The 22,903-nt window shown below is 35.6% G+C and overlaps 1 protein-coding gene across 3 annotated transcripts in view; it reads left to right on the top strand.

The window, feature by feature from the left end:
- Positions 1 to 22,903, top strand: part of LOC149805489 (uncharacterized) — a 235,594-nt gene that overhangs the window by 60,076 nt on the left and 152,615 nt on the right. For 2 of the 3 annotated variants that reach the window (XM_089950083.1, XM_089950081.1), the window contains exons 3-4: positions 10,035 to 10,241; positions 20,115 to 20,230. In XM_089950083.1, coding sequence (XP_089806209.1) covers positions 10,035 to 10,241; positions 20,115 to 20,230 — 323 coding nt within the window. The remainder of the gene's footprint in view (positions 1 to 10,034; positions 10,242 to 20,114; positions 20,231 to 22,903) is intronic. The other variant, XM_089950082.1, reaches the window with a different exon arrangement.

Genomic DNA, 22,903 nt, shown 5'->3' with positions numbered 1-22,903 from the left:
TGAATGTCCTTAATTAAGTATATGTATATGCCTGTAATCTGCCACAACACTCGAGTGGAGATCTACGGCATTGTACTGTCCATGTATGCCTGCAATCTGCCACAACACTCGAGTGGAGATCTACGGCACTGTACTGTCCATACAAAAAACGGGGTCAAAAATGGCCCCAATAATTTTATTAAAATTTTTGATATTAGAAATAAGATGTTTTATAAGAATAATGAATATCGAAGACATCAATAATATATTAACTGAGATTTCAAAATTAAAAAATCAAGGAATTGAATTATCTGATGGTCTCGACAGTGAAAAAATATTATCCGATTATGAGATTATTAACGAACAGTCGAAACGGGGGCGTTTTACCCTGGCCCGCGAGTATTTTTTTATAAAACGATTACAACATACGATTAATGAGAACCTGTACCACAATGACGCAAATGCATTCATTGGACTATTTACTGCCGTTGAAATAATACGAAAAAAACTCGGACGTGTTTATGAACGACGCCGGGAGATTTCTAGTAAGATCAAAAACATTAGAAGGATTATAGACGAAAACTCCGTGGAGCCCCCGATGGTACACTCGGCGGAAAATTAGAAAATTGCGGATCAATTTACAATAATGGTAGGTGAATCACTTACTACTCGGCTAGCCAGAGAGCGGCTAGCAGCGCTTAGAAAGTTTATACCGTTACGAGACAGAGTGAGAGAGAAACTTCAAACGCGACAACAAATGCAAACTGATTTTGCTGTTGGAAGTGAACAGTTATTTGCCCCGGTAACTAAAGCGACTAAGGATGTTACGGCGGCAACTGTACCCGTTCTTGGTGCGCTTGAAAAGATAGCGGCAGAGACAAAACAAACAAAAAGGTCTTTAGAAACACTCCCTGCAAAAATAGCGGCTGCTACAACACGGAGGCCACCACCACTCGCTATAACCGAACCACAAGAACCTTATGTTACAATGGCCGACGAGGAAGAACTAGGCGCTACTGCGAAAGAACCAGAAGAAGAAATACCAGAAGAAGAAATACCGGAAGAAGAAATACCGGAAGAAAAAGAAGGGAATATACCCCGTATTGTACTCAAGAAGAGCACAATAGATCAAATTAGAGACTTCAGCAACAGGGAAGAATTAATTAATTTTACTGCCAACAATTTTGCTAAGAACATACGAGATAAGAAGCATATCAATAGCGGTTACGAGAAAAATATAAAGTCGTTAAAAGACTGGGCAAGAATAGTGTATTTAGCAAGTAAACATAAAGATGCATTACCACATCGTAGTAAATCCGATTACGACGCATTCCACAAGGAAGTTAAGAGTATAACACCAAAAAAAGGAAAAGGATACTCTGTTGGTAAAGAATCCTACGGCGTTACCTGTCCTAATAGTGTTCTCACTGATATATCACGGCTGGAAGTACTAATCGGAGGAAAACGAGCCGGAAATAACTCTACGGAAATAATCAATGAGGCCGCTGATATTTGCAAGCGGTTATTTACAGGCGGTATTATGGACATTAATGCATATCGAACGCTCATAGACGAGCTCGTGGATGATTAATTGGAAAACTGGTGTTTTTAATAAGGATGATCATACACTACAACCATGATAAACCAGTACTCGTCTACGTGGTAAACTCGCGATTGCCTGTTTACCGCGCGTACTATGGAGATGGTCTCGGTAGCACCATTGCGGGGTTATTTACAAGAATGGCTCCAAAAGTAGCGCCGTTAGCCAAACAATTAGGAATGAAGGCTATTGATGTTATTCGTGATAAGGGTATTAGTGCCATTGGAGATGTTGCCGGAAGGGCGTTTTCTGCCGCACGAGACAAACTAATGTCATTGGTGAAATCCAGGAGAAAAAAACAGAAACCACCGGTAATGCCATCAACGACAGTGATGCCTGCAAATGTCAGTAAAGTAATAAATAACGCCGTGGAAGAAAAATTAGAGTCGTTGGCGACGACTCAGTCGTTGGCGACTTCGCCATCCGCCGATGCGGCAACCAACGCGCTCATGAACGCGATAGCGGGGAGTGGTTTAAATTCAAAGAATTTACGACGAAAAAATCGCAATTGAAAACATCAACATGATAAATAATAGAATGTTTGCGCGTACCGCTGATCCCGCGTTTGATATGGATGCCCCAGTGCGCAGGGATGATTCTGTCCGTGATTATCAATATTATTCTTATTATGCAGCGCAACCCGACCTACGATCGCGAATTGAACTTCAGGTCCAAGATACCAGTAAATACTTTCTGCCGTGTGAAGCGTTTATCGAAATTGAGGGAGAACTCGTGACAAATGCCGCCGATAATACACCATACGCAGATGACCATCGTGTTCGAGTTGGCTTCGTCAACAACGGTATCATGGCGTTATTTGAGAGCGCCAGATATCTTATTGACGGGCGAGAAATTGAATCAATAGAACGCGAGGTTGATGTTGCAACGACGATAATTGGGTTGGCGAGATACTCGGATGATTATACAAGATCGGCGGGCCCATCTATGATGTTTGCGAAGGACACCACCAATAACGCTGACCATATTCAGTACATCAACGTGCTGGCGGAAAGAGATACCGCAACTGACCCACAGGCTGAAGCAGCCAATCCAGACCGCAGAGCAAGACCAGGTGCTAATTTTAATATTATAAAAAGCACCAACAATGATTACAATCTAGGATTCGCAGCACGAGTAGGAATGTTGCAAGGACCACGCCGACAGTTTTCATGCGCGATTCCACTCCATCACATATTTGGATTCTGCAGAAATGTCAGAAAAGTTGTCTATGGGGCTAAGCATACAATCGCGCTGACGCGAAGGGGCGATGATAACAATGCAATATGGCGTGCTGCTGGCGTCGCTGCCGGTAAAGTCATTTTAACTAAAATGGCATTGTGGATGCCGGTGCTGACTCCATCAGTTACCACGGAAGCACGATTGTTAGCATTTATGGAACAGGGAGGGAAATCGTTGTTGAGTTGGCTAGCGGTAACAACTGATGCTAAAGAGGATAACGTCGCCGATACGTTTACATGGCACCTAGCATCAAAACAGGGTGTTTCAGCCCCGCGTCATATATTCATAGCGCTACAGAATAGGGAACGATTGGGTAATCAAGAACGCAGCCATATGATATTTGATCAATTAGGAGTCAGGGATGTTTCGCTGAGAATAAACGGACAACAGGAACCATCCGAGGATATACAGCTTAATTACGGCGACAACCATATCGCACGTGTGTACCATCGATTGCTGTCGTATATGGGTCGTGATCAAAACGTCGACACTGGTTTGCAAATATCACAACTTGATTTTAAAAACCTGTATCCGATTTATTATTTTTCACTGGAACATCTTGATTTAACGAGACAATCCGTCGTTGATATACACTTCCGAGCTCGTATAGCCCCGGGTGGTGTTAATTATAGAGCGGTTGCTGTCATTCTCAGCGATAAATCAATGCTGCTAGAAGGTGTTGGTGGACGAATGAGAATCGTTGATGCGCCAGTGGAAAACATGTAATTGAAAGCACAAAACGCGTTTACAATAAATGTCGTATAGTGTCGTCAGTGTAGAGTTGACTGATGGTCAAGTCAAGAAATTACGATCAAAGTCGGCTAAACAATGCGGAACCACAATAACGCTGAAGCCGTCACAGATGGCAGGTGGTAATCATAAGATATCGTTGACGGCGCGTCAAATAAAACATTTCAATGATGCGATGAAGAATAAAAAGGGTGTTCAAATAGATTTTTCAGACGCAGCAATTAAAAACATGGAAAGGACCGGTGGGATATTTCCGCTGTTAGCTGCGATTCCGGCATTAATTGCCGCGGCCGCACCAGCAGTGGCTAAGGCGGCGGCGTTAGGAGCCGTTGGTACCGCGGCGGGGATGGCATTGAAGAAGGCAACCGGGAAAGGTTACAAAAAAAAACGACCCGTGGCCGGAAAGGGTCTAAGACTACCGGGAACCCCGTATTCATGGTATTCGGGAAAGGGTCTAAGACTACCGGGAACCGTTTATTAACTCGGGAGTCAATGACTCCTGAGTCTATGACTCCAATGTCTAATTTTGATTTAATAGACGCCGCAAACGCGCTAGCGATAAAAAACTTCAGAGGTGTTTTTATGAGGGATCAATTACCGGCGGCACCAAGGAATATTGAAACCGGCATAATTAACCTCGATGGATCCTCCGGAGCGGGAACTCATTGGGTTGCATACGCGATTGATCCGCGTGCGATCGTCTATTTTGATTCATACGGGTTAGCCCCGCCGAAAGAGTTTATGCGGTATATCCGGGCGTGTTCAGCCCGGGTTTTTTATTCCACGCTGCCAACACAGCAGTTAAGTGACCCACCGATATGCGGCCGTGAGGTATTGAACGTACTCGCGGCGATTTCATCATCGCGAAAACCACCTCATGTGGTTGTAAACGAATACACTAGTGGGGTCGTAGAGGCCCGGCGGGTTAATTAGAAACATCGTTTTTTTCTACAATAACGATGATTGATATTTGGGGACGACCGGTTTCGGCGCTGAAAGAATCCACGGAAACGGCCGCCGCCGACATAAAAAAACTAATTGAGGATGAAATCGCTGATATGTTAAATTTAATCAGTGTTGACCCAGGCGAAATAGTTGTATTTCAAGACCGCCAGGGTAAATTGAAATCCGGTAATGTGTCACTGAATGATGTTTTAACACGACAGCGTGATGCCGCCGAGGACACTATCGCGTTATATACCGGCGACGGACGACTCAAACCGGGTGAACATATATCGGCGGTAACATTAGTCAAAGACGGTTTTATAAGGTTGGATAGATCGGTGACCGAACTTGACGCGCAGGTGAAAAAATCTGTCACCGAGGTGAAAAAATCTATCACCGATATACAACTCACTACCGCTAGTTTTTTCGGGACCCCGGCGGTAACCGAACCAAATCTTGCAGCAATAATGGGTGCTATTTTGGATTTTGCAACGCTGTCGGGCCAATTTGTCTCGTTACGGAAAAATGTTAACAGGATCGATGACAACTTTGATAAATTCTTTGGTAAAAAAAATACCAGACCGGATGAGATTACAACAACTATAAATGATATCACTGCGTATGGACAGGAAATAAAAACAATCAAACTTGATGTTGCAGAGAACAGAAATGGTGTAGTAGTACATGAGCGGGAAATAGAAATAATCGGCGCTAATGTTGCAAGGATCATAAATAATGTAGACTCGCATGGACGGAAAATAGAAACAATCAAAACTGATGTTACAACGATCATAAATAATATGGACACGCATACACAAGAAATAGGAATAATCAAAACTGATATTGAAGCGAACAAAAAGAGTGTAGACGCGCATACACAGGAAATAGGAACAATCAAAACTGATGTTGAAGCGAACAAAAAGGGTGTGGACGCGCATACACAGGAAATAGGAACAATCAAAACCGATATTGAAGCGAACAAAAAAAATGTAGACACGTATTGGCGGGGAATAGGATTAATCAAAACTGATGTTGCAGCGAACAAAAAAGGTATAGACGTGCATACATATGAAATAGGAACAATCAAACTTGATGTTGCAGCGAACAAAAAAAGTATGACCGAGAATACACGGGAAATAGAAACAATCAAAACTAATGTTGCAACGAACAAGAATAATATAGACGCGAATTTGCGGAGAATAGAAATAATCAAAACTGATGTTGAAGCGATTAAAGACGGACTACCGAGAATAACAGAGCAACTCGAAACTAATATTGAAGCGAACAAAAAAAATGTAGACGCGTATGGAGGGGAAATAAAAACAATCAAAACTGATGTTGAAGCGATTAAGGACAGACTACCTAGAATGACAGAGCAACTCGAAAAAATGAAAACACCTCATGGGATCATCGGCAGTGGCGTATACACGGTTCAATACGGATCATTCGATTGGACTCCTACGCGTAATGCAATAGATGTCACCGCAATTGTTAAGGGTATTTATCGATTGACATTGATTTCGGCGATGCAGTTCAGTATATCATCGCCGAGTTCATCCGGGTTTAACAATACAATATCAACAATCATCGACAAGGATACAATCGAACGGTTTATAATTAAAGCCGTTGATAGAAATCTAGCCGGGGCAAACATTACATGGTATGTGGAATTTGTAGCGAATCTAAGTAATTAAAAACACTAGTTCTTTTAAAATAAAAATGACCACCAAGGAAATTGAATCAGAGGTATCACCGACGTCACATCAATATCGATTCGATACCGCAAAAGAATTCTCCGCGAACTTGAAAACGCTTTCCGAACAATACCGTGCAAAAATAAAAAAATACCGCCGAAAAATAACCGCCATCGACGCGGTCGTGTACTCGGTGTCGGGTATAGTGGCCGGTACCGGTGTTATTTTATCCACGGTGACCACGATAGCCCCGATCGCTGTTCCAATCGCTGTCTCCGCGATGACAACAGTTGCTGGAGTCGCCAACGCAATCACTAGGAAGATATCATCGTGTTTTCAGAAAAAACTCAACGAGTATACAGTAAAACATCAAATAGTATCCGACGCATACTCGAAATTATCCGGGTTGATCTCGTTATCGATTGATAATTTGTTCGTATCCGATGTTGAATTCTCCACGATGGTCCAGTTATATAGCTCCGCGATGTCAAAAATCGAGGATTTTCAACTGGAAGCCGGAACCACCTGGTTGTTGAAATTAGACACTAAAGACAACGAATAATAATAATGTCACTGAACCCCGAAGGGTCTCAATTACTTCAGCGGATCGCGGAGAACACCACTCCGGTACAAACAAGTATGATATCGATAACGTCAACGAAACCCGAATTCAGTGTGAACTTCCCATCGCCGGTTCCAGTGAAGGAAATAGCGCTGGCAAAATTGCGAGTATATCACAGTTGGCCTAATATCCGAGCGGACGCATTTAACGGACAACAACCTAATAACTCGCTGGTTTTTGCACGGACAAATAAACCCGATGGAACCCCAGACTGGGAGGAGGTTACAATACCAACTGGGTCATACCAAATAGAACAAATCAATAAAGAATTTCAGCGCAGAATAAAATCGATCACAGGAAAGGAATCAAAAATCGCTATTACGGTTCATGAACCGACGTTATCGTCGACGATTGAAATAAGCACACCGGGGTATATGGTTGATATTTATAACAGTTCAATAAGAACCATACTAGGTTGGCCTGAGAATCCACCCGCGGACACCCCCCCATCAACTATCCTCAGACACGATAACGGAGATGGTGGTAGGCATATTGCTCCATACAACGTAAATATTGCATCAGTGATAGCGATTAATCTAGTGTGTGATGTTATCGAAGGGAGTTACCAGGTAGATACCAAGCAATCAAATCAAGCTCAACAGGGATATATCCTTTATTCATTTTCACCAACAGCCCCTCCGGGATTTTTAATCGTTGAGAGTCCGATTAATCCGGTCTATATGCGATGCCATGATCGGTTTTTAACGAGAATTAATTTTAGACTTACCGATCAGTCAAATAACCTAATTGATCTACAGGAGGAGGAGTTAGTGATCACTCTGTTTGTAAGATCATTGTAAATAACCACTTAGCAGCAGAGGGGGCGATGACATCGACGCGGTCGTCGATGTGCTTACCGGACGCTGACGACGCTGGGGATCGACGCGCAGAAGGTGTTAATTAAACCAAATGACGACGCGACGATCCCCCAACGACGTCGTCGTTTTTTTTTTACCAGGCGCTGACGACACTAGATCGTTGAGTGCAGAAAGTAATAATTAAGCAAAATAACGATTGGACAAAATGTCCGATTCGCCCCCTCTGCTGCTTTTGTATGCGAACAAAACCTAAATATTGAATATTTAACAAAATATGCATGAACCTGATAATGAATTGCGATTTAAATGAAAGGTGAACTGATATGCAAGACAAAAAAAAACTAAAATAGTAAAAAGGTAAAATGATTTACGATTCAAAGTGATTCCACACCAACAATGGAAAAAATGATTCACGTTACATTGACGATATCTACACAAATAGTAATAAATTACATAGTTCACTCAAATGGTGATGTATGATATGTGTCACTCAGCTAATGGTATACGATGCGTTTCACTCACTTAATAAAATATGATGAGTTTTCACTCGAATAGTGAAATAGGATATGAAATACTGGGACATATATCTTGCGGAGTCAAACACAAATCCGAAAGGTCTCCTCTGCCTAAATATCCGTACAATCTCCTGTTTTCTGCAAACCCGTGGGACCAGAATCCTTGGTTCATTACCACTTGATGCCCTTTATCTTCTTCTGGGCCAACGTCACCATGACATCAGCACAATGGGTATAACGCAACAAATATAAGCACCACGGCTAAACGCCTACAATATGATGCATATACTGAAATACAGCAAAACTATCACTCCGTTCCTGCTTCACCCATTCAGCACCACATTCAGCATTCACCAGTCACTAGCTACCAATCAATCAGTCAGCTGAAAATATAATATCCGAATCCGTTGACTAAACATTACGCGGTCATGTATAAACAGCACGTAATAACGTTATGTACTGTAAACTTGAGTTGATTGTTTTATGCAAATTATATTATCGGGATTACTATACAAGATGATACTCAGCTTCAGAAGTGAACCTGTGTCTGACAATAATCTTATAGTACTTAACGTAACACCTTCCCTTCCTTAGTAAATACAGCATTATTGCGAATATAACCGTTCTGTTAAGTTACATACCGTTAAACTAGAAAACAGACTATAATATTGCATCATAACGCCACTAGTCGGAATTACCTAAGGTACTAGCTAAATTTGATAGTAAAATAATTATATCCTATAATACAAATAGGAAAACAAATATTAAATTTTCATACCTCTACAGCTGGAAATTGTCATAAAGTGGGCTGCTCATTGACAAGACTCTTCGTAATGTAATGTTTATCTCTACGATGAAGTCATGTAGCCAATACACAACCTGTGCGCTCAAGGTATATCGCATTTCTCATCGTAAGGACTTTGCTCGTGTAGCATGGGGTGAACCGAACTCACCATTTCAAAATAATAAATGATATACATAAACCATCCTCGAAAAACGCTGTACACAAAAAACGAATCCCGATTACATGTCTTTAAGAAAACGATAAATGTATACAATTCCGTGACACTTTGCACATACTCTATCTTTCGCTTCATGGTTAAATTAGTCAAGTAAGTATAATGAATTTCAATATATCACCAAGCACTGCAATTCTAAAGCTCTTACTTTTATTGTTCTCATATCCCTATATGGAATTTGCAAACGCTAAAGTACCTTTGGTTCATATTTGCATGTATCCACTGCCGAGAGAACAATACAAATCCGCTAACTGACATCAAAGAGTCTTTAAGTTCAAAAGGCGGGTACGTAAGTATTTGTATTTCCTTACGATCATTCTGAACATAACATTATACATCGTCGATTGATAACATCAACCAAGGACTAAATCATGTGGGTATGTGAGAAAGCTTGCCAGTAGCTTCTTGTGGGTCGGTGGTTCTTTCAGGAGTTTTTCCGGGTTTTTCCTCCACCATTAGTACTGTCCGCCATGTATAACCTATATTGTGCTGAAAAATGGCGTTAAATCCCACAACAACAACAGCAACTAAATCATGTGAACAGGAATAGTCGTAATAGTATAATCTCCTATCGCATCATTGGATAACATCATTAGACCAAGAATATTAGCGGGGATGAAATGACAGTTGAGGAAATTTCATTTGCTGAATCGATTCATTCATTGACAAAGAATCAAAGAATTTAGTTTCTTTGGTGTGCAATATCGGATCAAATATTGTGTATATTCTAACCAACATGGTTTTGTATCATCTTAACTGACCTTTGTAGGAAAATAATTTATTTCACATTTATTTTACTCAAAAATTAAATTAGATAAGCTACATTGCTTGTAGGTAATCTATATGTTTCCAGATAAAAAAACTGCTTACGGCGGTAGCAAAATCTGATTTAACAGACGAGCAAAGAAAGGGCCTTAGCAACGTTTTATTCGTGTGCAATAAATGGGACCGGGTTCCAAAGAACGAGAGAAAAACCGTGATGGAGGATACAAAAAGAAAATTAAACAGATGCTGCGGACATTTGGAAGAATGGCAGATTGTACAGTTTAATGCAGAACTGGTGAGATTTTAAAGTTGTATGTACATTCTTATAAAAAGCAAAAGACCATTCCTAATAACTGGTTCAATGAATCGTTTCACATTATCATATATAATGGAGAGCATTTCTTTGACCTAGGGAGGTTGACCTTATTCATAGAACTCAGATGCAAAACTTTATCTACATTTTAAGAAACTACATTTTTAAGATTTGAAGCAATAGCATTTTCTGAAAACTTTTAAAAGAAAATTACCAAACTGTAAACAATGGCAGACCTTGGATTTAAATTCAAGCAAACATCATGACATAAATCAGGTAGGCGATAGAATTTCGAAGGGAAAAGCAAGGTCCTGAACTTAAATCCAAGTAAACATCATTCTAAAAACTGACAGTATTTAGGTAGGTCCGAATTCCCTCAGTTACGGAAAAAGGTCAAGCGCCGCAACACAAATTAAATATACATAGAAATGATATTCTCCTTCGAACACATACACAGTCATACAAAAGTTGAAGCTAGGATATTGTTTCATACACACACACACATACAAATAGAGGAGTAAGATAATATTGATAGAATACTGCATTTATATGAGAAACTATGAACTGGTTTTGTTTTCGGATCAATGCTGCATGACCTTTGATACTGAGGTATTAATCCGAGAAAATTAGCTCATTTTATTCTATAGAAATGCAGTTACCCTTTTATTATACACTCATTTTCTTATTTTATCTAAGGCTTAATTATAAAAAATACACTACAAGAAACAAAGTAATTGAATTTATGCTGTATTCAAAAATAAATACACAGCCGTAGATTCATCAATACACAATTGAGCTTCATCGCACACTTGACATTAGTTTCAAAATGTAATGTCGTTTTGATCTTTCAAAATTGAAATTTAGAGTCCTATTGTGTATGAACGTGCATGGAATTTGTTATATACTGATCCAACTCAATTCTGCTTTTCTGATTATGATTGACTGAATTATTGAGTCAAGTGCAATAAGGAGAATGGATTTCAGCTAGAAAAGTAGTCGAAATTCCAGTGCAGTTTCGGTATATATCAGGTTTTGCAGGGCGTGTCATTCGAATTTGCAGAACTAATAAAGTATATTTTGAGGAAATTCAAGATACATAAATGTACCTATATTTATTACTATTCTTATTACCAGCAAAGAAGTTATGTTCTTACGAATACATGCTCTTAAAATAAGTAACAGGAAAGAGAGAAAAGCAGCAAGCTTTGTATAATTCAACAAGTAATATATTTCCCTACCATACAAAGTGAAAATGAGAAAAGGAACTTACATTATTACGAATTAAATACCAAAATATTCCTAGAATTACATACAAAAGTCATAATAATTTAATAAATTTAATAGAAGTCAAAATTAAATCCAAAGCTATCGATGGGTCTTCCTAACCTGTATAAGACTGATGTGTCAACAGTCTTTTGTTGAATCACAGTAATATAATTCCAGGTTGGAATTCACCATAAATTCTAATTACTGTTTAGTTTCAAGAAATTTATCACAGAACGTTTGATTCTCCAGAGAAAATAATCACTTGAATTCAATAATTTGAAGAAACAAATTTTCAATCCGCAATGAAATATTAGACACAACATATAATACAACCTGATTTCGCTATATCTTATAGCACCAAAGAAACATCATTTCAGTTGCAAGATTATATAGTTCTCTATTTGACATCAGGTCACAATTAGCATTTTCTAAAACAAAAACTAGTACCTAATGACAAATAACCTTCTAGAATGATTCTAATCTTTACAAAATAAAAATATTTGTTATTATTAAAAACCTATTGCTAAAATTAAGACTATGTCAAGTACACTAAGGAAATTCCAAAAGCCTTTGACCTAGACGCAAACAAACATATGTACTTCTGTTAATAACGATACTGATTTTAAACCCATACACGAAGAGAATAACTTAACTATGTATTAGCTGTTTACTGAAAATATTAAAAATATAGATTCAGGTCAAGCAGAAAATGAACTTAATTTTGGACAACGTCAAGTCTAAAATACAATGCTTTACTACAATAACATATACTGAATTGTTGAAAAATTAATAACACTAACAAACAATGCAAATTAAATATACATAACAATGCCCTGTCACTTGCATTTCGCTGTTGGAGGGACCCCAGCTATGACATTATCATACAGTGTCTTTCGTCTATCGCTAGCTGAACATTATATCAAAATAGTTACACAGGGTAAATTCCAAAGCAGCTATTGCGTGACAGTACATATAGTCAGCGGAAATAATACTTTTTCGTCATCTTGACTGATTGGTTCTGCGATCTTTAGTTTCTTACCAAAACTTTCAGTTGCATTTTTTCTCGAATCTAGCATTTTGACAGTCTCGTAAAATGGTAAGTCTCTAGCAGATATGCGATACCCATTGGCCTCAATATGCTTTTTTCTGCTATATTTTTATAGACCCTAGTGAGCACTGGTCATAGTCTAAACCATCCCATTTGCGAAAAGATACAAATAGTCTCCTCAATAACTGGTTCAATGCTCAAAACGATATTTTCAGCTACTGCGTCTCTCGCGTTTTTATTGACATTGTGAAGATCACATAATACATTCATTTGTTTGATAGAAAGTTTCCTTTCTGACTCAGTGAACTCGTCCACATCGTTTACTTTATCATTATTGCCTTTAAATGGACGACACAGCTTGTTTAGTTCATCCCAAACAAATCTAATCAGCCAAAACCTAAAGCGTCTACTACATGACTGTACATGGTTTGTTTAAAAATGTAGTACTAATACACTATCTTGTTTTTAGGCATACGTTTCGTGCAAGTGCGAGCAATGTCAAGGTTGTCAGCATCGTAAAATACTGCAAGATTCTGACAATGTAAAGTTAACGCAGATAAAATTGATCATATAATAACTTCAGTTACATAAACAAGTAGGGGTTTCATATTTTGGAAATGCTCATTTATGTTTTTATCTCAGCACACATACATGTGGGGTATGGTACTCCTGTTTCAAACAAACACACAATTGCAAAACAATTGTGCATAGGATATTGCATTTTTCAAACAATCAGTTCTTTCACATAAACACACAGGTATACATGCAGAAAGTGGATATGTTATGATACTTTTTCAGAGATTTATCTATTTATTTACATACAGACTTAAAATGAGATAGATGACATTTATCATAAAGCATATTGAACCAAATATGGGTATAGTATTACATTTTTCAAACAATAATTTCGTTCACACATACACGTACACACACAGAAGAATGTGTGGTATAGGTTTTCTTCAAACATTATTTCTACACAACACAAAATGACACATACAACGGCGAGTAATGAATGATATTATTTTCATGCAAACAAACACTTGTACATAATATTGGCTGCGAGACGTAATGATTTTGTTTCATCCAAACAATACATTACATACACAAAAGGAGTGAGGAGCAATATTTGTTTTGATACAAAAAGACATACGCAAATGTGAGTAGTATGATTATATTTTTTCATACAAACACACAATAGTGCAATTAAATCTGGATATGGTATATTTTCAAAGAGCAACTATTTGATACAAAATGCACAAATACACTCAACACCATAATTTTCTCATGCAGACACAATTTTACATATATAAAGAGGAGTAAAACGTGATATTTACTTTAAACGTCAAAACAATGACATATGGAAGACTATATTGCATAATTTGTTGCTATTTTCATCCAAATACCATTACAAATACAACTGGGGTATATTTTAATACTTTATCCTGCCAATATTTCTTTCCAAATTAATCAGTGGGGTAGCTTACCATATTTAGTTTCAGATAAAGACGCAATTACACTTGTAGCGATGGATAGGATATAATGTTTTCAAACAATAACATTTTTATGCAAGCAGAACATGATGCATAGAAATTGGGTGCATTATAATGTTTTCATACAAATACATACAGTATAATTGCTTTCATATTATCTTTTTTCTATGCCAACACACAATCACACATGCATAGAGGATCTCAATGGGTAATGATTTGATACTGAATATAAGAAATGAGGCTCGCAAAGGCTGGACATTATTCAACGAAATGCATAAATTGAACATTAAATCATTACCCATTTGAGATTCTTTTTATCAAATAGTTTTTATTTCAGTGGAATTTATTTATAACGAACGAAGAACTATATATATATATATATATATATATATATATATATATATATATATATATATATATATATATATATATATATATATAACTTCCATTCTCTCTACGTCCGCTATCAAATGACCAATACACATAGTTTTGTTTATTGTTTATGTTTGGGTCTGAATGTCATTTTGAAGCATATGATTGACAATACATGGCGTAACGAGCCCCACAAAGTAAATTGGCTGGGTAAGGAATTTGTTTCTACGATCGCAGTCGATCAGTAATCAAGACAATACACAAAACGTTCATGGGCTTACTTGAACCAATCAGAATCACATAAAGTGATACTTTAACATGCAAAATTATGAAATTGCACATAGTAAATATGAAGTGCACAGGTTATGTGATAATTACGTATATAAATAGAGGTGTAGTATAATATATTTGCTAAAAGGTACACATCCAAATGGAGGGAGCATTTTTGTTTTATACATGGATACACACAAACAAATCAAACATATCGAAAATGATATGCCGCATGATAATGTTTTTATAAAAACAAACGCAAACGGATAAATGGGGAGTAATTCAATATTTCTTTTTATACAAACACAATTATGTATACAAATTACATGTATTATATTTATTTCACACCAATAGCTAATTGTACATATATTTTTTCATACAAATAACTAGTTACAAATATAAATGGATATGTAATATATTTTTTTAAATACATGTTGTCACGACTTTATGGTCTTTAGCTAAGTAACAAAAAAAAGAGCGAAAACCAACAAGTTTTGGAAAATTGAAAATATGATTTATTTCCCTAAAACACAAAGTGAAAAAGTAACACCAAATTATAGTATTGTGAATGAAATCCTAAATAGTCATAACCAGTCTAAAAATATTGAGCAATCCAAAAGTGTTATAGTGGATATACGAATGATGTTCACTATTGTACAGTTGTACCAACAGTAATGAAAGTATCACACTGATATAATCCAAAAATGTCTTTAACCGAATTCACTATAATTACGTAATAGCTATAATTCCAAATATTCGGCATAGTGCGAGCGCTTAAAAACTCCAATGAATAATTGAATTAAACAAATGAACCATTTTATTTAAGCACAATTAAATATCCTTTCAAGACTGATATTAATACACGGAACGCATAATTCTTAAATAAATATATCATATAGATAGCTAAGACATAATACAGACGCATATACATTTTAGAATTATTTGAACTGGTAAAACAAGGTCACGTGGTATACACAAGCTAATCTGGAATTAGGTCAGCTTGGCATTTCAAGAACGCATGTCATGAAATCTTATCAAATGAAATTTACCTGGATTTTATAGTACAACAAAACTTTGGAACATTACACATGTCTACAATGTTTTAGACGTCGTCTACTTCAGAGATGAAATGTGCTATTTATTCTGGATTTTGATTTGCTAAATTCAGTATGACAATTAAAACAAAATCAAATACTGACAAATAAGAGAGCATGACACTTTATGATTTCTAGAGCTGAGGTAGGGCAACTTGTTCAGCAGAGTGATGTAAGCTTAGTTATGATTGCATCAGCCAGGACTTCTAGGAATAACATGATGCGATTAATATCATGTATGATGCAATACCAATCTTCAAATTGCATCATTCATTCTTTTGCCTAAAAAGCAAGTACTACCCGAAACCCAGTAATATATTTATTCACCGATCTAGTCAAAGACGTATTTAAGTCATTTCTGGTTTAAATTGAGATCCCTTCCCTTTATAACTCCCTTCCAAGTCAAGGGTCGTATTTACTGACCCAATTTCATATCTTTAAAACTAGAGCCAATCAACAATTGTAAAAATCATTTTCGTTTTCAGTGACCCAGAATTAGTAACCTTTGACTACATTTATTTCGGAAACATTTTGGCTGTAGACCAGTATTATGAATGAATTCACGCATTATACAAGAATTATAGGTTACTGCATTTGTATGGGAAAATAGGAACGAGTTTTCGGAATGAATACTGCACGAACTTGTGAGTGCAGTATATCCTTCCGAGAAAACGAGTTCATATTTTCCCATACAAATGCAGTAACCTTTTTATTATATGCTCATTTATTTATTCTACCTAAGGTTTAATTACATAAACAAAATACACTACAAGAAACAACGTAAATGAATGAATGCCGTATTCCAAACTAAATACACAAGCGCAGATTTGACATTACAAAATGACATCATTATTAATGCGGACATAACTCCGCCCAGATAAATTTGAACTTGGTCGCGCGGTCGACAGAACTTTCGAAAGAAAATGGCGTGCCTAGTTAAAAATAAAATTTGCAGTCATATTGTGAATGAATGGGCATTGCAGCGACTTTTCCATTTGATCTGGAGTGAATATATTTTGGTATTTTGTTTCGATTCGACGAAAGTTTGTGATTTTGGACTGGATTCATCTGTGCAAATTACACATGAAATACATCGGATTGAAGTGGCGCGGGAGAAGCGTGTTTACGTCTGCAAATGTGTTTCTGTTTCTGTCATTGAATGTTTGAAATCATAACGTGGGAAAAATATGAAGTCTTTCAATTGCAATTTTCAAAAAGACGTTCTGGAATTGAATGTGTATTTCATTTTGAGTGCAGTAAGGAGGATGCATTTGCACTTATCATCGAAATTACAGCACACTTTCGAAATGTGTAATCCAGATTGAAAACCTATGACATGGCTCATGTAATTCGGATTTGCAGAATTAAGAAAAAACATTTTGAGGAAATTCAGGATGTAAAACTGTAAGTATGTTTTATTTTGCCATTATTATCACCAGCTAAAGAAAACAGTATATGCCTTGTTATTTGTAAGGACATAATCCGTCATTTATATAAGGTAGCTAGCCTAAATCTGTAACATTGTATCAACGCAAAATGTCAAGACAGCTGGGGTTTTTTTTGCAATCCACGAAACATGTTTTATTTCATTCAGAAACAAAATTTAAACAACCACAACGTAAAGAGCCTCTTACGCGAGTGTACATGATTTGTTTACAAATCAAAAGTGCTGGCGTCTGAGTCCATTGTTTATTTACAAAAGAAAATAGTTCCTTCATTCACGTGAATGCTATATGTGTATTGTCGCGCGCGTTCAGTATTGGGGAGTATTGAATGATTCTGTCAATGTAAAGTTAACGGGGGAAAAAATGAGCATATAATAATGACTCATCTTTAAAATGCAAATTTACGATCATATCTAAAATCAGAATAAAATATGTCATAAAATAAATGACGCATGCGAACTACTATGATAAAAATAACACATAATATAAATATATATGGTGAAGAATTTGTTTTCATGCATAGAAAAATAGATGCACATCCCACTTGAACGGTATTATATTTGTATCATATATTCAAACACGATCACACATACAAATGAAAGGAGTGGGTGTGCAACTTTTTTCAAATGTTTATTTTTTTAAACATCCATTTTGTTTTCAAACATACCGAAAACGACATTATAAAAGGCGTGTGGCATGATAAATTCGTATTTTTTTATCAAAAGCATAATTGCGCACCTTTTGTCAAGGATTCTCACTATAAATAAGGTTCACAGACCATCAAATCAAACCTTATTCTACGTCTTTAAGTTTTGTAAGTGACAGATACCAGCAAAACTAGAGAAAAGGAAATGATCAACAAATGAAATGGCTTGAAAAGATTTCATACTAAACATTCGACTCAATCTCTCACTTTCTCTCGTCCACACATCACTACTGCTAACATAATTTAGCGCACATGCAATACTTAATCATGTTAAAACTCATTTTGTGTGTGTTTAATTGTGTGTTTATATGAAGACAAAGTGACTGGTATAAGAAAAATATTATAATATACTCCCAATGTATGTCCCCTCACGTGCCTGTACGAAACAAATATTATATATGTGACAACGGATGTTTTGATTTTGATGCCACTATCTCTACTCCGATTTGTATGTGTGTGTGCATATATATATATATATATATATATATATATATATATATATATATATATATATATATATATATTATATATATATATATATATATATGTGTGTGTGTGTGTGTGTGTGTGTGTGTGTGTGTGTGTGTGTACGAATTCTATACTGGTACAAAAAGCTAATTGATACGAATGAACAAGAAACCATATAGTCGTGTGAAACCATATAGTCATGTGCTTTATTGTGTGTTTTCCCTCCCCTTTCTTAGTATGAGATTATGTATTTGTATGAAGAAAATGACATCATATGCGTTATTATGTTTTGCATAATAATGATTTTTAAAAAAACTCGTAATATAATATTGTAATTTATATAGGTAATTGTATGTTTTATAACAACAATATCAAGCATTAGACCCATTTGTATATGTGGCACCGCTTTAAATATGTAATTCTGGGTTTCTATTATTCAAATTATTTTGTCCAATCAATTACCCTACCCCTATTTGTATGCCTTATTTTGCGTTTGTATGAAACAAATGCCACAGTAAGAGCACATTTTACATGTAATTATTGTTTGTATGAAAAAATTAGCAGTATGGACAAATATTACACCGCATCTACATTTGAACGGGTAATTGTGTTAAAAGTTATACGAAACCTCCCCTTTTGTACGTGTGTATGTGCGTTTGGATGAAATAATGATTCCTTGATGAAAATATGATACTCTACAACCCTTTAGTATTTATAAGTATCTGTTTATGTACAAAATAGCTATACTAAACCGCCATCTGCATGTTTGTGTGTATGTATCAAAATGATTGAGAAAGTGTAACACCCACTAATATTGGTATATATGATCGTATATTGTATGAAAAATATCATACCTAACACACGTTTATAAGTATAATATTTTGTTTCTTAGAAGAAAAAAAATAACTGGTGTTCACAATTATGATACTTAATGCTTCATTTCTATGCATGATTGTTTCTTGGTATAAAAATGTATTTGTAATATTTCTTTAGTTTACTGCCTTTTATGGCTTGATGGTGATCTACAAACTTTCCCTTTTATCCAATTTTATCCGGCTAGGAATAAAATTATTGTTTGCACAAAATAATCACAAAGGTAACTTTATTTTCTTTCAAGGTTATGATAGTTCAGATGATCAGTGTCTATTCGTATAAACTATTTTATCCTTCAAAAAACATTTCTTTTGTAACAATATTTCTTATTTGTTTATTCTATCTCAGTCACAACGACATTGAAACATGGACGTACATAACGATATCGTCAAACTTATGACATGTGACCTTGTTTTAGAAACGTTGATACAAAGTTGAAGACGAATTTCGAAAAAAGTCAACCTTTATATCGTTCTCTTGATTTCATGAAAGATTCTATAAGTTTTTGGTCTGGGTTTCAAAAATCTGTTTCTTATTTATTTTTTATTTTTTATTTTTTATTTTTTGTTATTATTACAGACATATCAATATTTTGATATGTCATAAAAATTTACTTCACAAAATATATTTGAAATTTGAATAACAAATAAAAGTTTTTATTACTGACGTCCTATTTAATTTTCGAAAACTCCTAGCTTTTTATACGAGACTATCACCATCAATTCTAGCTTGTATTCCTTTATCGTATTTAATTCATTACATTAAATATAATTTAATTTTGAAGTTTATTTTAATCCACAAGTATAAATTAAACAAAATTCAGGAACAGCAGCTTCAAGAGTGGAAGGCCAATCCGACGATCAACATCCAGGCGTTGTTCAAAAGCCTACAGAATCTGATAATCAGAACAATAGAAAAAAGATTGGGAGACAACTACCGGTCAGTAAAATTCCATCCTAATATTTGCTTTTTGTTCAGGATCTTTCTGACTTTAATATGCTTTTGGCTACTCGCTTACGGTATGATCTCTACAACTACGTAATAATAACGACGTCGACGACGATGATGATGATGATAATGATGCTAATATGCCAATGACGACTATAATAATAATGATAATACTAATAATAATAATGATAATAATAACAATCGTGGTGATGAGTCAATTTAATAGTAATTATTATTATTATTACATTGTTGTTGCTGGTGTTATTGTTGTCACTTTAACGGTGGCAATGATCTCGATTTCAAAGTGAAGATTTTGTGCATTCGATTTAAACTTTTCGATTATATTACAATATGCCAAAAGTTTGTTCGCAAATTATCTTGGGTTTTTTTTATTGTTATTATAAAAGCACTTATAAAATACAAGACGCCACGTTCGATGGATCAGTTGTTAATCTTATCATTATTGATGTCAGTTTGTGTTATTCTTCACATTATCATCAGCAGCAGCAGCAGCATCACAATAATCAACATGTTTATGAATGATGTGTCTCTGGTTGAAACGTGAGGATTGTTACGTGTTTAGGCTCGAATAAACAGTAACACAGAAAAGAGTGAAAACAACAAGCTTTTTAAAATTTAACAAATAATTTATTTTCCTTGAAAATTCTGTTAAAATGAAAAATTGGAGAAGAACTTGTGGCTTCAAGAATCAAATCCAAAAATAATCTAAGAATAATCCACGAATTAAATTACAAAAGTCCTAGTAATAAAAGTTCTAATAATTTCAAATTCGAATCCTGATGTAAAATCCAAGATGGATGACGATGACGTATGCTGTAGTCAGTATTACGCTTATCTACAGTTCATTGTTGAATACAAATAATGGCACTCCGGTATTGGAAATCCAAATTAAACTTGTAAAAATATCTCTCCAAAAGCTGTACAAGCACTCTTCAAATATTTCCAGAGAATAAAGAATTAATCCTTTTAAAATCCAAATGATCTGAAGAATTTTTTAGCTCAAACCTGGCCATAATAAATTAACTTGACATCAGTATGAAAAGCCCCAAAAAACTTAGAAATCTCTCTCTACACATCGCCATTATAACTAACAAATGCATAGTTATGGAAAAACCAGAATTACAAAATCAAAGGGGGGAAGTCACGTGATTAAGTTTATATCACATACACAGAATACGGCCTTGATTAGACCAATGATTTTATTCCAAGAATAAAAATTTTTTAAAAAGTGTTTACTTCTTAACCCAGGTAGTCTCATCATGACCTTGACAACAACCAATAATTTTAAGATAAAATAGAACTTTGTTTACTAATTCTAAACCCAGGTCAGAATTTAGATCAACACCTGCTGTTTATAAACTAACAGTCAAGGTCAAACAGTTTTCTGAAAAAGTATCATCTCTAGTGAATAATTTTACATTACAATAGCATGTAAGAAAAACAAAATTTAAAACTGACAAACAAACAATTAAATTATAATAAATATTTATTAAATCAGATATACGTAACAGGATGAAGAGCGTTTGTTCCACGTTTGGTTTCCGTTGTGTTTTAGGAAATCAGCACGGTTTGTTTGCTTTTCTCTTTGTATTGCTTCCGCTATAATATATTTGTTGTAACTCTGTTGTGTTAAATGTTAACTTAGCACCTCTCATCGTGAGTTACATTATCAGAGCAAACTGTCTTGATTCTATGTAATTTGCTGTAGCGAAAATAGATTCTGTATAATAATTACGCTCCACCATGAAACCCAACAGGAAGGTCGCATTATTCCCGAAGACAGGAAAAACATTGATTCATGTAAACCGCTTCAATTAATTTTCCCATACAAATCGGTTGTGGCATTCCCTAGACCCCAGAGATAAAGAGATATGCTATTCACGTTTAAAGCTACACTCAAAGCAAAAAGTAGATGAGAAATCGAAGCCCTGTTTAAACCTAAGGTGAAAGACGTGCCAACACATAAAGGAAACAAACACAATTTCCAGCGCAGTCACGGTGAAAAGTTTCATATTCACAAGCATACTATAACGTGCAACTCATCAAATGTGATCTACCTCATCACATACAAGGTATACAGTATTCAGTATGTTGGAGAAATGCAGAAACTAAACATTTGAATAAATCTCCACACATCACGCTGGCAAACCAATACAATAGAAAAGAACCCAGCGGCAGAACATTACTCTTCTCCAGGCCATACATCAGTGACGTTCGAAGCCTCACTATAACTCAGAACGGAGCTTAGCAAATGGGAAATCGAAATCAACCCTATCGGATTCGCGCACTCAAACTAAACCAAAGAAGGAATCCAAAAGGACATGTGTCGATGCATAGGTAATAAGAATATACAATTTACCAAAATAGCATTTCCTGCAATTGATTGGTTTTATTTAAACCCATGGTCATGGCAACGATTTTATCTGTGAAATAAAAAGTTAAATGTAAAAAGAAGCATCTAAATTCACTTAGAAGCGATACTCAAGCTGTTCTTTAGTACCAACTCAATTATGTAATATTTCTTTAAAATATAACTTCTATAAGATTTTAAAGAAACATGCAAGTTCACCAAAATATATAGTCCGGGATAAGAAAAAGGTAAATGGACAATTATAAATGGATAAAAGATATTTCTATCCATTA

This window comes from Sinohyriopsis cumingii, chromosome 2 (assembly GCF_028554795.1).
Source record: "Sinohyriopsis cumingii isolate HCF-2022 chromosome 2, ASM2855479v2, whole genome shotgun sequence".
Taxonomy (NCBI): domain Eukaryota; kingdom Metazoa; phylum Mollusca; class Bivalvia; order Unionida; family Unionidae; genus Sinohyriopsis; species Sinohyriopsis cumingii.
The sequence above is the reverse complement of the archived record's forward strand: the minus strand, read 5'-3'. Positions and strand labels throughout refer to the sequence as shown.